The 16,680-nt window shown below is 46.3% G+C and overlaps 1 protein-coding gene across 1 annotated transcript in view; it reads left to right on the top strand.

Moving 5' to 3' along the window:
• The window catches only part of arhgef10lb (Rho guanine nucleotide exchange factor (GEF) 10-like b), a 68,589-nt gene that overhangs the window by 9,535 nt on the left and 42,374 nt on the right, over window positions 1-16,680 (top strand). The window contains exons 3-11 of the mRNA XM_018750630.2: window positions 1,172-1,495; window positions 2,197-2,224; window positions 7,368-7,432; window positions 12,397-12,483; window positions 12,635-12,765; window positions 14,519-14,632; window positions 15,118-15,226; window positions 16,314-16,417; window positions 16,557-16,634. Of these exons, the coding sequence (XP_018606146.2) occupies window positions 1,172-1,495; window positions 2,197-2,224; window positions 7,368-7,432; window positions 12,397-12,483; window positions 12,635-12,765; window positions 14,519-14,632; window positions 15,118-15,226; window positions 16,314-16,417; window positions 16,557-16,634 (1,040 nt within the window). The remainder of the gene's footprint in view (window positions 1-1,171; window positions 1,496-2,196; window positions 2,225-7,367; window positions 7,433-12,396; window positions 12,484-12,634; window positions 12,766-14,518; window positions 14,633-15,117; window positions 15,227-16,313; window positions 16,418-16,556; window positions 16,635-16,680) is intronic.

Raw genomic sequence — 16,680 nt, 5'->3', positions numbered from 1 at the left:
AAAAATCGGAGATCGCTGTGTCGGCCAACCAGGTTCCCAGTTTCCTCAGTTTTCCCCAGTCGCACGGTTTCGTTCCATCAGTACTTTGTGTCTCAGATTACTTTCGTTTTTTTTTTGTTTCCGCTACACTTTAAACGATATTTTCAGTACTGTCATGGCAATGATACATTTATGGCAGTTTATTTCAGTTTTCATCTTGACATCGATGTGACCGATATCCGTTTTAGGGCAAGGAGAACCTCATATGTGAATGTTTTTCGGTTCTGGGGAAAATGTAATTCATCCTACATTACACACACACACACACACACACACACACACACACACACACACACACACACCATCTGAAACCGCTTGTCCCATGCGGGGTCGCGGGGAGCCGGAGCCTAACCCGGCAACACAGGGCGTAGGGCTGGAGGGGGAGGGGATACACCCAGGACAGGATGCCAGTCCTTTGCAGGGCACCCCAAGGGGGACTCAAACCCCAGACCCACCGGCAAGTAGGACCGGGTCAAACCCACTGCGCCACCGCACCCTCCCCTCCTACGTTATTGTATCTTAATTATAAGCGCAGTATTTCTAGCAGGTGAATCTGCGGTAAAGAGGGAACAAGTGCGAAAAGTGTGGTATTCTAAGTGCCGCATAGAATCGGTGGGAAAAGTAATTTAGCTGTAAAAATTTTAGGTTCGTAACATATATTTGTATAATGATATTTTTAGGTTGGTAACGTATCTTTATGTTATGAACGTGACCATCAGTTTCAGCACAGCTGCGCTCTTAACGTGCATTTTATTGCAAAAGTTTGAATCGTCTTTGGCAGCAGAGAAAAATGTCGGTATGTGGGAGTTTACGACAATGAGCAGCAAATTACTGCAGCCAGATATTTAGGCAAGAGTGTTTTGGTTTTGTGAATTGAGACACTAAAGGCTTCATTGTGAGGAGCTGGTAATTAATTCCTGTTATTTGCATTCGTTCATATGCTGACCATCTGCCCGTGAAGCCTTATAATAAAAAAAAAAACTAGGGGGTCTGGCATGTTCAGAAACTGGATCTGCAGCCACTTACTGTTGAGGCAGAGGTCAAATTATACAGTGTGACTAATAAATATGTGCAATGAGCCGCTTGCTCCACTGTGGCTCCGGGTTCTATGAGCTCTGCGCCTCTGTTTCAGAGCCCTTGACCGCAGGAGGTTCCCAGGAAGCGCAGCAGGAGGAGGAAGAGGGGGAGGATGACGAACAAGGGGAGGAGTTTGAGTTCGAGGACAGCGAGGAAGAGCGCTCTGCTGTGACCCCTAAGTGCGAGGATACTAGGGGGGGCTTGGTGGTGGAGGGAGACATGCCTGCGATGGATGGACTGCCGTCTAGTAGAAGCACCGTGGCAGCGGACCCCCTCTCGGAAGAGGTGTCAAAATCGCAGACGAAAAACACTCGAGCGGGCATCAACGGAGCGCCCCCCGGGGGCTCGGAGGACGAACCGCGCCTCGCAGACGGATCAGGTGAACGCAGCCGTGCAGGTTTAATCCTCCGATGATGCGTCGCGCTCGTTTGCCATAATCGGCGTGCACGTTTGAGCCGTTTTCGAATTTGTGCGAGCGACGTGTAACGGAGCGCTGTCATCAGACCTGAGAGAAGAACAACGTCAAATAATCATGCTTTTTGCCATGAGCGCACCCGTGGGAGTACATGTGTGCATGGCGTTCGGGGGGATATTTTCAGTTATTATTACACTCAAGTATCATTGAACGCACATCTTTGTCCGAAGCACTTTATGCGTATTGAGCTTCTCAAAGTCAACGCAATAATAAAATTGAGTTCGTGTTGTAAATTGCCAGTGTTATGCAGACTTTTTTGTCAGTTTCGGTGCTGTTTCTCAACCTGCTCCCTCGCATTTTCATTGCAGATTTGTTGCATTTGTCTCCAGTTGCTACGTTTTTGTCAGGTGGAGGAAAAACAATCGATATTACTGTAAACTTCTGCTGTTTTTCTTTTTTGTTTTTGCGTTCATATTTTAACGACAAAACTGTTTGTCTCTCTCAGGCAAATGTCTCTCTGCCCGTAGTGTTGGCCGAGCCGAAGTTAAAACTCTGCACTTTATAATAATACAGCGCGGTTGTGGTCGATTTCAAACAAAAAAAAAAAATCAATGAGAACCCATTCTAACCCTCCCTTCTTTTTTTTTTTTTCTTTCCCCCCACAGACGTGGCAGTCAGTGAGACTTCAGCAGGGTGAGTTATTTTTGGACATTTTATTGAACATCCAGGCACATTTGAAACAAAGGTCCTTAGCAGGACATTGTGGAGGATACCGAGGATGAAAACTATGCTGTATATATATTTAGACCTCAGCGATGTTTTGCCTTTTTTGCACTTCTTTGCTTTATCACACTTTACACATATATCTTTTACTGCCACCCATGGTGAACAGTTTGGGGAAAAACTGTTGGAGAATTTAAATATACATCCTAGTTATGCCCCCCCCCCCCCCCCCCCCCACACACACACACACACACACACACCATTTGAAGCATGAAAAAGTAATACAGAAGTAAAAATATTGATTTTATTGATAGATATTGAAATATTGAAAAATGAAACACCATAAGAGAGCAGTATGATTGTCGTATTTGAGATGATCAAAATCGCTGGTAGTGCTCAGAGCTTCATGATCAAAGTTCCAAACATGACCCCCCCCCCCCCCCCAGCACAGAAGGCTTTGAGATGACAATTATTAGATGTGGAAACATTTAAATTTAAACACCAAAGGTCGGAGAAAAACAAAAAAAAAAAAAGTCCTGGATGCAGCCAAGGCCACCATGCGCGGGAGGTTGCGGGGGGCCGTTCCTGTGGGTTTTCCTGTGCCCAGCATTCCTCCCCGGCCTCCAGCATTTCTGCTGAGCTTTCGTCAAGATCTCCCCACCCCCCCCACCGCCTCCTGCCATCCATTCACATACACAAAAGACCAAACGTGTTCGGAGAATGCGAGTGGCTCTGACGGAATTGCTTTTACCCACAATGCACTGCGGCACTGGGTCTATGCCAGCTCCGGGTCGCTTCACACACTTTCTTCAGTGTGAGGGAGGCCCAGCAAAATGTCAGCTCACCAGACTTGTTCTCCTCTACGTTGAAGGTTTCCGTTGTCGAATGATGTTTGTCAGCTCATCGGTCACTTGAGATAAACGCTGGAAAATTATTGTACCGGTCAGGAGCGGGTTCTCAGAAGTCGTTCAAGGGCCTCGTCACACGTCCTCTGAACCCGTTTCTCTCCCAAGGCTCCTGAGAATTACAAAGAATGTTTCCAACAACATCGGCATTGAATATCATGATATCTGTGCGTTTGCTGTTTGCTCCTCGCTTCTATAGGTAGCTGCTTGAGTGTATAAGACAAACAGCGGATCTAGACAAACAAGTTATGCGGTAGGACATGAGAAGGTAAAATCGGAGCTGAAGGACCGTGAATATTCTTGCTGGACCAGCTGGTTCAAATACACACACACATTTTCTGAACTGCTTGTCCCATACGCGGTCGCAGGGAGCCAGAGTCTAACCCGGCAACACAAGGCGTAAGGCTGGAGGGAGAGGGGAAACACCCAGGACGGGACGCCAGTCCATCGCAAGGCACCCCAAGCGGGACTCGAACCCCAGACCCACCGGAGAGCAGGACCCGGTCCAAACCACTGCGCCACCATGCCCCTGTCTGGTTAAAATAGTTGCTCCACATTTCTTTCCTTAACACATGTACATTTTTGAAAAAGGAGCAAAGTAAAATATAGTGGTTATGGTCCCGGTTTCCTCCTGAATACACAGTCCCGGAGGCAGGCCATGGTCTTTAATATCATATTTTCAAACATATTCTGTTTGGTCTGAAAATATTTCTGGATTTTTGAAAAATATTCATTTTTGTTGTTTGCTGTTGAATTTTGATATGACATACTAGTAAGCAAACCCAGGACTTGATATGCTTTTCATTACAATAAACAGTACACATTTTTGGAAAGTAATACAGTAAGGATCAAAAGTTCAAATTTAATGTTTAAAACACACTGGAACTTGAGAAAATTAGAAAAAGTCAAATGCGTAATAAATACCAGCTCTGAAAATCAGTACTGAGTAACACACACACACTTTCAGAGCCGCTCGTCCCGTACAGGGTCACAGGGAACCGGAGCCTAACCCAGTAACACAAGGCGTAAGGCTAGAGAGGGAGGGGACACACCCAGGACGGGACACCAGTCCGTTGCAAGGCACCCCAAGCGGGACTCGAACCCCAGACCCACCGGAGAGGAGGACTGTGGTCCAACCCACTGCGCCACCGCACCCCTACTGAGTAACACATACAGTGAAATCTTGTGATACTGAGTTACACCATAACTCAAATTTGGTTATAACACGAACAGCTTCGGCCCTCTGTTCCAAAAGTTTCTCCTAGTGCCATTATTATTATTATTATTATTATTATTATTATTATTATTATTATTATTATTAGTAAATTAGTTTAGTTCAGTTTCTTTTTCTACTTGTCCAGGTGAGGGTGGCACTGTGTTCTATAAGTATTAGTATTTAAATTTTAAATTTATGTACACGTTTTGTTTGTAATAATTGGTCTATTTCTACACGTCTAATAAATTCAGAGAAATAAATGAAAATATTTTTAGCCTTTTTTACACACAGCAACTGGAAGAGAGTATTTTCTCATTATCATCACAGTAACACGAGCCCACATTTTGCGGAATTGAATTTTTTGAACCCCGCTGATCACATAATAACGGGGTTCCGCTGCACTTCAACATTTCAAGACATTGTTCAGTGTCACCTATGGGTGTATCTGCTGGAGTTGTCATCTTTGGACGTACCTGGTGCCAAGTGACCAAATATTCCAGTTAGTCAGGCTGCTGTATTGACTGGTTTGACTGGTTACTATGGTAACCATGTACACATGTTTTTTGAAAGCAATCAAAAGTGAGCAAATCACAGCAAGATATGTGGAAGGAACCCTTATGAAACCTGGTGCTCTGTAAAATCAAAGTAAACAAATGAATAGTTCTCTTATTTCAGCAGAGAGTATGCGATAGGTGTAAGGTGAGCAGTAAATAATCTCTCTTGTGATATTTTACACCCAGGAATGAAACGAACCAACCTGCCTGAGGATGATCCACTACCACAAACAAGCACATACTTGTTGTCTCGTAGTTTAAACCGGGAGGCGTTCTGTTGAGCTGTTTTTTTTTTTTTTTGCTTTTGCATTTATATGTGACAGGTCATTAAATGGGGGGTGCAGCGGTGCAGTGAGTTTGACCAGATCCTGCTCTCCGGTGGGTCTGGGGTTCGAGTCCTGCTTGGGGTGCCTTGCGACGGACTGGTGTCCCGTCTCGGGGTGTGTCCCTTGCGCCCTGTGTTGCCGGGTTAGGCTTCGGTTCGCCGCGACCCTGCTTGGGACGAGCGGTTTCAGACAACGTGTGTGGGGGTCATTAAATGGACCCCACCAAACTTTGCTCTTGTTGTGCAATAGGTGTAATTATTTAAAGCGTAAATGAGTTCCCGTTTGGGTGGCGTAGCGGGTAACACTGCTTCTTCACAGCACCTTTGCTGTGTGGGTGACGGTTCAACTCTGGCTGTCTCTCTCAAGAGTTATGTGTTCTCCCTGTATCTGTATGGATTTCCTCTGGGTGCTCTGGTTTCCTCCCACATTCAAAAAACATACAGTTCAGGACAAGTGGCAACCCTAAAAATTCTGTGGTGTGTGTGGGTGTTATGAGCGTATGTCATTGCCCTGGTGTCCTCTCCTGGTTGTACCATGCGTCACACCCTGTACTTCCTGGGGTAGGTGGCGGACCACCGTGACCCTGCATTGTACAAGTGGTCACAGATAATACGCAAAGGAAATAGAACAAACATGCACATGTCTCTGAAATAATAAAAAATATGAATGGATTAGTCACAATAAAAATAATACTTGGAATTCTATCAGCTTTTGTAAAGAAAGGTCAATATATTCTACACAATTTTTATTAATTTTACATTTTGTCATTCATGGGGTGTCAGTAAGATTTTGGGCCCTATTGGAACTTATGATGCTTATGATAATATATAAATAATACTTATATAAATGACATTTATACACAGTACCTCTTTCTGTGTGTGTGTATGTGAAGGGGAATTAGAAATGAAAGTCTTTTACTCATTTTCACTTATGGTTGTCCTGGTCAGGGTCGTGGAGCCTGTCCCAGAGTCACTGGGTGCAAGGTGTGGGGACGGGGGGGTACATCTGGGATGGGCTGCCTATCTATTGCAGGGTAGCCACACACACACACACACACACACACACACACACACACACACTAAAGTCCATTTAGAGTGACCAGTCCACCTGAAACACATGGCTTTGGATTGTGAGAGGAAACCAGAGCACCTGAAGGACACCCATGAAAATGCTGCGAGGAAGTGCATACTCCACAAAACACCAGCACAGCTCCTTCGTGAAAACACTAAAAAACACACTCACACGTCCCTTTATATAATCCCCATTTTACCCCGTTTTCCGGGACCGAAGCAAATTATTTTTTTTTACTTTCCCACTATGGGGGGCGCGGTGGCGCAGTGGGTTGGACCGGGTCTTGCTCTCCAGCGGGTCTGGGGTTCGAGTCCTGCTTGGGGTGCCTTGCGATGGACTGGCGTCCCATCCTGGGTGTGTCCCTTCCCCCTCTGGCCTTACGCCCTGTGTTACCGGGTTGGCTCCGGTTCCCCGCGACCCCGTTTGGGACAAGCGGTTCTGAAAATGTGTGTGTGTGTATGTACTTTCCCACTGTCCATTAGACAAATTTATTGACATGAACAAATTAGATTGGCTTGATTTTAAAAAAAAGAAAAAAGGGGGGCGTGTCTGGAATGTTTCGAATTTCTATTTTACGCTTCGGTGACGGAGCGGGTGTGTCGAGAGCAGAATGAACGAACAGGTTTTACTGCGTTTACCGCAGTCAGAATCCTAGCATTGAGCGAATGGTCTTCAATCAAAGACACACCTCACAATTTATTGTCCTTCCCAAATTATGCTGCAGCCTCAGCTCCTGTTTCCTCTGTTGTGGTTAAGGTGCCGAAAGAAGGACTCCCAGCAGACAGTCGCTTCCAAACACAGAGAGCAAAATGTCAAGTGGGAGTCTATTCGGATCGTTCACCAATGTTTAACGTTTCAAATAACTACAGTTGTGGCCCAGTTGCCAAAGTCCGCACTTGACTGCACAAATAAAGTTTTATATTCGTTTCCAGTACTTGGGAGGTTCTGGAACTTTCCGCATCATCATATCTGAGTTATGACTGACCTTTGATTTTGGATGATCTGCGCGTGAAAGCAGATTTGGTTTTGTTTTCGTTGCAGGGGGGTGTCCTGCACGGTGTCAGGGCCCTCGAGCGATGCCTGGAGGGAGAACATCCTGTATGAAGGTAAAACCCCTTCCGTCCCATGAATCTCTGGTCTGGTAGCATGACTTGAAAGGTATTTTCAAGGTATTTTTCAAGGGGAGACCATGCAGGCTTGATTTACCCTCAACCTCAAATCTGGTTTGTCTTCTTCTCCCTGTTTTCGCTCATCTTCATGCACGCGAAGTCACGTCTCCATTCGCCTTCCTGCCGTCAAAGGAGCCACTTGGCTTTTTTTGTGGGGGCGCCATAGGACCGCCGCGGTCGCTGGTGCGCCTCACCTTTAGAGACACGGTTCTCGCTGGCCGGGCGCCGCCTCACCGCTTTCAAGAAGGTCGACCCCACCTGACTCATGGTTCACGTGCGCTTGGGCTGCGGTCGCGGTTCCGCCCCTGTGTCACGCAGCTCTTGAGCGTCTCAGATGACGCGGGTGCGCATCTGGCCGGTGGTGGCAAATCAAACTGCATGTGGCTTTGCATCATTCAGGGCACAGAAGAACTGTGCTTCCCTTGCTTTAGATCCAGTCTCACATGTGTGAGATGGGCTTCAAACCTGTCACCTGTTGTACTCTAGCCTGTCAAAATAACAGTTTGCCCCGTTGTAGGTTGTCGGTTCGAATCCCCCTTCCGATCTCGTACCCTTGAGTGAGGTACCTCCCATAACAGTGCTCCAGTAAAAATGATCCTGGTCTGTAAATGGGTAAAATCGTGGTAAGCTGCTTCGGAGCAAGAGAACTTGTAAGAAAAACGCTGCTACGGGATATAACGGTTATTACGGCGACTGTAATTCATATGGAAATTTTTTAAGATGCGTTTCTAGGAAGATGAAGATCCACTTATGAAAAAGCACAGAATATCCTCTTATGTCTTAGGAGTCAACATTGTACAACCATGTACAGTTTGGGAGGTGCGTTTGAAAACACGTGGAGTGGATCCAAAGACCACGTTTGATCCCCACCTCTTGCTGTAGTACCCTTGAGCAAGGTACTTACCTTGAATTGCTCCAGTACAAAAAAAAAATTAACCAGCCGCATAAATGAGTAAATAATTGTAACCTTAACATTGTAAGTTCCTTTGGAAAAAAGCATCAGCTGAATGAATAAATGCAAAGCCGTGGTTCTCACTCCACAGATTAAACATTGAATTACTGCTCTGTGATGAACACTTTTTTTTTAAAAATGAATAATCGTCTATATTTTATTTTCACACTGAGCACAAACCTTAATAAAACCGCGCTCAAACTTCTGTGAAATCCCCAACTTTTCTTTAATCTTACTGACCTGTTCTTTGGTTAAAACAATCATCTCAAATTAATTATGTCCTTTTGGACTATAAACTCCGGGCCCGTCTAAAGACCCAAGATTTATGCAGATTAAACGTGCGAACGGCTTTAGAATGAGGAAGAGAAATGATGTGAACCACAAAGGGTGACGACCAAAGTGCAACACGGGGAAGCTGTATATAAGGATGTTCATCGAACCCTCTGCCCCGGTACGGTCACAGTCTCAGCGCTGCATGTGTCTGTTCAGCCCATCCCCCGACTCCAGCCAAGGACTGGTTCGACGTGGTGTCGGAACTCACCCTTCGCCTGCACAAAGGTACACTGTCCGGTGCTCTCGTGTGGTAGCCATGGCAACAGCAGTAGGACTCCCCCCTCCTCCCGCAGCCCTTGCTTCTGATCTTCGGCTCATCCCTGCTCGGAAAAATCAATTCTGAGAAGGGTTCACGCTCCACATTGTTACTTTAAACCCTGCCGGTCTTATAATGAGTTTTAAGTGTGGGGTTCTATGGTCGGACTTGATTTTACTCTGATTTTACAACCCTCCCCACCCACACAGACATCCCTAATGGTCCGTGTGACTATAGCCAAACAGGGGATGCTTGACGCAGATAAAAAGAAACAAACTCCCTGCAGAGCCCGGCCTGCAGAGCCCGGCTACTGCGCTAAGATCGGCCTCAAGGTGACATATTTATTAAATGGGGACGGCGAGCGCCGCCTCTCCAGACGACCCGGCAGATCCATCCTTATATGGGATCTCGGCGACCTTGAGGAGCACGGTACCGCGGTGCGTCACCCTGATCAGGTTAGGGTTCCTGGGATAAAAGATGTTCAAGTTCATCCTGATCAGTCAGCAGATATTCCAGCAGCAGGATCCTCCCCCCGTCGGCAGTTATGGATCGTGCTGCGGTAAACTGTACGTCGCACACCTGGCCTGGACGTCTCCTTACGGCGGCGGTGTGTATGGCGCAGTGGGCAGTGGAAGCAGAGGCAGCGCAAACAGGAAACGGTCGCAGAATCGATCGCTTCGAAAGCAGAGATCAGGGCTGTTTTCTGATTTGGAAAACACATCCTGTCGAGGCTCAGCTTGACATTTTTATAATATTTTTATTATATTTAATTTTTTCCATATTTGCACCACCCTCTTTTCTCGTTTAGCTATTCCCTGTGAGATATTATAAAAATATATTTCTGTTCATGTTGATAATGTACCATTCCTGATGGAATATTTTTTCTTATGTTTTCTTAAATTATGGATTTTTTTTAACCTTTTGGATTTGATTCGGTTCTGATTTCTTCCAACGTTACTCAGTGCTGTACTAGTCCGTACAGCGGGATATTTAACTAGAACAGTTTAAGTATTACAGCAGGGCTCCTCTCAGGAGTGAACTGTAAACCTTCTGGCTGATCATAACTGTGCAGCCTTTTAATCTTAAATGATCTTCTTTTTTGCAAAATCCAGGGCTTAGGCATAATTTTATAAAAGCATCTTCTTTAATTCGTTATCAAGCACCAGTCTCAGTGGTGCAAAAAAAATATGATCAATAGCGCTCAGTGGAGTTACACACAAATGTTGGGGGGGTTGAAAAATTTCTTAACACCTCCCCTTCCGCACACTTTACACCCCCCATGATCCCATTCAGATGCATCTCCTGTATGGTTGATGAAGGCACACGTACCTTCCCCCAGCGCACTAGTCATGCTTGGCCGACGCGACCCAGCGCTGTTGCACCTGCTAGAGCGACGCAGATGCCCTGACTCGCCTTCACCTGCTCTCGTCCGCAGTGGAAAAACCCGCTCGGCGATTCAAGTCCTCGGCTAATTTTCTACTCCGCTTATTTGTTTCATAATGTATGACTGTATGTACTGGAGTGGCACAGCGGGTAGCGCTGGAGCTGCGCGGCTCCTCGGCCCTGGTTCAGCGGAGGGTTCAAATCAAATTCTGCCGGGAGCTTGCACGTTCTCCATGCGTTCGTGTGGGTGCTCTGGTTTCCTCTCGCAGTCACGTTGGCGACTCTAAATTGCCCTTAATTGTATGAATTAGCGTGTGAGTGTGTTTGTGTGCGATACCCCGCAATAGGCTGGCATCCTATCCATGGTGTACCCTGCCTACTGCCCTGTGCTTCCAGGGTAGACTCTGGACATGACATTTTTTTTCCGCTTTTACGATTTAGTAGCTACCACAGAATTTAAATGATGAAAACAACCTACTTAACTGAACAAATACGGTAGGATGAAGAATTCTCGTAGAAGCTGTGCTTCATCTCAGAGAACAAAAACACACTTTGGCCACTGAGAAGATAATTTTCTGGATTTCTCAATCCATCTTATCCACTTAGACTTTTCATAATTTGACCGGGAGGTAAAAACAAATTGCACATGTCATTATGGCCCAGTGGGGGCAGCCACTGTTACCATGGAGAGATTGAGTTAAAGCATCACACACACAGCCCCAACATTTCGCATCGATTAAGTTATCATTATGTCACTTCTCCCTCACGGGGACAAAAAGAAAAAAAAATAATTTAATATTCTGTATCAGTGTGAAGTACTGTGTTTTTTTTTTGCTTTATTTTGCTGGCTTCAAGGAAAGTTCTGTGCTGGAATGTATTTATATTGATATTTATATATTTCTATTTTCAAAATAGGGGGTGTTTCTGGGTGTGTATATGTGTGTGACTGAGCAAAACAAAAGCCCACAAAAGGATAATGTAGTCATTAGAGCTGCTGCCTTTGGACCCAAACGTTGCAGGTTCGATTCACACCTCTGGGTGTAGTACCGTTGAGCAAGGTAATTATTGTAAATGACTCCAGTAAAACTACCCACTTGTGTAAATGGGTAAATAATTTAAGTACCTTAACAATGTAAGTTGCTTTGGAGAAAAGTGACAGCTAAATGAATACATGTAAAATGATAACATGACATCCTCCCTTTTTAAGGGCAATTGTTTTCAAACCTTGTTTTCAAGTGCCTAAAGTTTTACTGCGTTCAACTTTTATCGCTGTTTTCCATTCATTAGGATTTCATTTTTTTATGAGGATTCTATGAGATTAAGATTTATTACACCATTGAAGTGGTAGTCAAGGTGAAATCCCTATAATAACAGACTGTATTCAAATAGTATATGTGAAACAACAAGGGTTGTTTAGTCTGGACATTGTTAGCCTAGTTTTATGTTAAGCTCATTAGCGCAACGACAATCGTGCTGTTTTACAATTATATTGTGAAATTGGAAATTTTTGAGAAAAGTTGCATTTACACATTTGGGAAGCTGTATTTCAAATGGGACAGCTGAGACACCGATGACAACGATGAGTATTGCCAGGAAACCCAAGAACCACCGCAGACCTCTCTTTAACTGTGCAAAACCAGACATTCGTATTTCACTTTCCCAGATTACGTCCATTCGAATAAATCGAGGCCTGGGAGGTGAGGACCAAATAGTTCACGCTGTACTTCCTTCGAAATTCCGAGCTTGACACAAAAAAAAGAAGTTTCTGTCTGATGGGGCATTTTTGAGCTTAAAATTGAGGAGGAGTAGAGCAGTGATTCAAACAGCATTGGTTGACTTTGCAAGTGTTACTGTGGATAGGACCCCCAGAACCCCATCCCTGAAAAGGCCGTTGAGCCTGTGGGCAGCAGTACTTCCCTGTAGTTGGGCTGCGTGTCCATCCCCTGCTGTCCAGTCACTCCAGATGTTCTCTCCCAGGAAAACCAGACCCTGAGCCAGAGACGGACGGCCCCGAGGTGATATACGACGATGTGCCTGACGAGAGCCTCCTGTCTCCCGATGAAGGTCAGTAGACATTTATCATCCACTTGTTGCTGACAGAGGGAGTGTGTGGTGACAGAAGGGGAGGTGGAGGGGTATTTTGAGGCCTTTTCCTTTTGGATGCAAAATTATCCTTTTGCGTCATGCACTCATGGGTGAGTGTCCCATCTGCCAGATGACATGGTCTACGAGGACGTGCAGAGAAGCGAGGGCCCCTTGGGGACGGGTGAGGCCTGGAGCTCCAGCGAGTTCGAGAGCTACGACGAGCACTCGGACAGCGAGAGCAAGCCGCCCACCCGGAGCAAGGTAGGAAAGTTCACGTGCTGGGCTGCAGGGGCGTCGGGATCGGCCAAAAACTGGACTATGTGCGCCTTTCTCCTGGTAGTTTAAGAAGCGACATGTCTAATTAACAATAATACCAGGCTTTTATAGTTTTACGCTGTTGAAAAAAATGAAATATTGGCAGGATACAAATTGCTGATAATTTTGCCTTCACATCATATTTGTCATAGCTTATACATTTTAACGAAACCGTATGAAAATGAAACTCAAAAACAATAATTGTATTTAGTAAAATGATCGCACGTTGTGGGCCGTTTGATAGTAAGTAGCTATGCAACCGATTTTTCTCCAGCCTGCCCCTGTTGCCCCAGCCTTATCCACAAGGGGGCAGTGTTGACTAAAATTCTTTGGCCTGCTTCTTTGAGAGACTAATGTGCTAAATACAGTACAACAATCGTTCTGAAATAGTGTCTTTTGTAGCAGCTTTGAAGCTAGTCTCACGACAGCCGTGTTTATTTGGCCCCACCTGTGAGCTTGCCTTGGCCAACCTACCGCTAGTTTCTGAGCTGTGCTCTGCGGAGGCCGCGCGTTGCCGTCGTCCGTCGTGGCCGTTGCCTGTTGTCGCGGCCGACGCGTCGGGCCTGAGCGCGTCACATTTCCGACACAGAAAATGTGTCAGCAAGCCGGTCCATCGCTCTCACTTCTCCTTCCTCCGTGGGTTTCCCCTGCGGCTCACGTGCCATTGTCGGTGCTCTGTCGGTGGTGAGGCCCTCGCCGCCAGAGGTGCAGCAGCTTGCGCTACGGCGCAACAGAGGCCGCTAAGCGTCATGCTCTCTACCTGGCCAGTTACGGCTTTCCGAGGCCAGGAGGAGTCGCCCTGATGTACAACTCTGCGAGCATCTCTACGGAACATCGTGCACCCATTTCTGGCATTGCGTTAACCGCCAGCTCTGCCGACACACTCGCGCTCGGAATCTGAAACGTAAGTTTATTGCTCGTTTTTATATTTACGCCTTAATAAAGAATTTTTTTTTTCTGCAAAAGACCAGGTATGAAGTTTTTTTTCGCTTCATACGGATCAGAATGGATCACCACCAGGTACGAAGATTATTGAGGAAAGCAGTTTAAATGGTTCAGTGGCAAGTCAGTTTAGACCATGTTTGCGGACCAGCTCTGCTGTGAACGCTATTCTCGTTCGCGGTTGAAGACAAAGAATTGGTGTAATTTTTCAGATGTACTCGATTGCTTACTAATGACAATAATCCGAAGCTTTGCGCGCTCAGAGGCAAACCTTTCCTGTGTATGTTGTGTGGGCGCAGGAAAAGAAGAGAAAAGAAGGGTTTTGTTGGGGCACAGAGGGGGTTCATGGGAAGAGGTGCAAATTCAGATGTGCTGCATGAGACACAGAGAGCTGCTCTTGTGCTAATTGTGTAAGGAGCGCAGCACGCATGAGACGTTCAGCTGAACTTCCTGCGAGAACACCGTGTGACTCCCCCTCAAATATTCATCTGTCTGCACTGCCTGCAGCTGACACCTCATTGTTAGCCCGGTCACTATTCACTATGATTTTACCACGTTAAAATAATCGCGAATGCAGCCTTGCCTGCCTCACCTTGACTCTTTCCTCTGTTTCTCTTCTGTCTTCCTCTCTCTCCTTCTTCCTCTCCTCCCTTCTTCTCACACACCACCCCCTCCACCCAACCCCGATGCACTTCCCTTTCTCCCCTCCGCACCCTGTCTGGTGGGTGGGGGGGTGTTGCCACGGCGATGGCGCCAGATCTCTCCGGACGTGCGGCGACTGAAGGAGCGCTGCGCCAAGACGAGGCGCGAGTTGGCGGCACGGCTTGCTGGCCGAGACGTTGCCCACATCAAGCAGAGCTATGACATCAAGGTAGCGCTCCTGAGGGTGCGTGGTGGCGGTTACAGGGGCGGGGCTAATGAAAGGCCGGCTTGGATCAGGGCCGGATACCACGTTTTGACTACCGCACAGTTCCTTGCACGAGGCTTCATTTCTGCGAGGCCCTTCCAGGCTTTTCCTGCACCGAGAGCTGGTCCATAAATAACACATAAATAACCGGAGAAACGATACAGGAGGGAAATTGCCAGGAGCTCCTAATTAATAACCCCAGTTGTTGGAGCACGCTATTAAAAGGCTTTCTGTCTTATTACTTCGGTGTGTAACCTTTCAGACATCCTATGCCGAAGCGCTAGAGCAGAGGGCGTGCAGTCCGTTCAGCGGGGTTTGGTGATCTACACGGGGAGATTGGCTGTCTGAAACTGCCTGGGGCCACTGGGGTGGAGTGTGGTGGTGGTGGGGGCGGGGACAGGGGTGGTCTGACCCTTTCGCAACAGCCCTTCCCGCTTCAAACCCCACAGGTCCAGCAGCTGATGAAAGCGGCCCGGAACGGGACCAAGGATGGGCTGGAGAAGACCCGGCTGGCAATGATGCGCAAAGTCTCATTCCTGCACAAGAAGGAGAGCTCAGGTGCGCAGTTGGGGGAGGGAGTGCAGAGCTCACCCCTGTTTGGGGGGGGAGGATGGGTCACGCCTTCTCAAATAAATCACAGCAGCCCGTGGTGCATTCGGTGACACTGACCTCTGTAGTCATGTAGAGGTGTATCATGTATCATTCGTTCATCATGTCAGTTAAGTTGCGCTTTAAATGCAAAAATCTAGTGTTCTTATCAAATGGTACAATATTAAAATCAGTTTAATTCCGAAGTGATAAAATCACTCTTTTTTTTTTTTTTTTTTTTTTTTTGCAAGTGCTTTTGCAGGAATTTGGATGAATGGTGCGTTCTCATTCAAACACGTTTAAGACAACAAAACAGGTTTAGAGAAAGAGAGTGTCTATTTCTGTGTAAAGATTTAAAAGTATTTTGCTTATTTACGCTAAAAAGCAACATGTTAAAGATAAAATATGTAAATGCAATATGTGTGAATTTTAAATTCCTTGTGTTACCTTTATAGGGCCTTTGGGGTAGATGCTGTATTGATGCTTTAAACAATTTTTTTCTGCACTCAAGTGTATATGTATGTGTATGTGTGTATATATACATATATATAATAACATTTGCATGTATTAAAAGATGCAGTTTCTATGTCTTAATATGTAAAAAAAAAATCTGAATTTACTATCAGAAGCTTTATCTACTAAGATTATGAAATTTTGGCTTAAATATTTACAGGGACGGGGCAGCAGTTGTATGTCATTCCAGTTTATTAACCATTGGACTGGTTGGCATATTTAGAACTTTATATAATATTTAGTGACTTTAATATAGGGACTGTGCTTCATATTTATTAAAGATAAACAGCGTTATTTGCAATGAAAGTGCCTAAGTTTGGCATGCAATACAAACTTCAAATTCAAGCTCAGCACTTAGCTTATTTTACAGAAACAAAAAGAAATTACCATATAATAAATGATAAATATTGGCCACGGGCCAGTGGACTTGAAAAGTGTTGCTGGAAGGTTCTCAGCTGTCAGGAAACAGCAGAGCAAGCTGCTGTAACCAAGGCGACGACGTGAACTGCTGCGTTCGTGAGCCTCCTTGCTCATATTCCTGCAGTGGAGGCGGAGGACGATGCGGGGTACCTGGACGTGGCCGTGTCGGAGGTGAAGCACCCGCCTGCCGAGCTGGGCCCCATGCCCGAGGGGCTGAGCAACCAGCAGGTGCGTGTGAGCCCAGAGCCCTCGGCCACGCCCGCAGGCCACGCCCGCTGTCACACTGCCGGTCATCGTGCTGTCGTAGAGCATCACACACACTCCCGCGACTGTCCAACGACACTTGCCGCGTTAATATCCTCCTCAGATTGTCAGACGCCACATACTGGGCTCCATCCTCCAGAGTGAGCGGAGCTACCTGGACTCTCTCAAGAGGATCCTGCAGGTTGGTCACCAGGGCCCTCGGGTGGGGGGCAGCAGACAACCACACG

Source organism: Scleropages formosus, chromosome 2, assembly GCF_900964775.1.
Source record: "Scleropages formosus chromosome 2, fSclFor1.1, whole genome shotgun sequence".
NCBI lineage: Eukaryota > Metazoa > Chordata > Actinopteri > Osteoglossiformes > Osteoglossidae > Scleropages > Scleropages formosus.
This window is presented reverse-complemented; position numbering and strand designations above follow the sequence as displayed.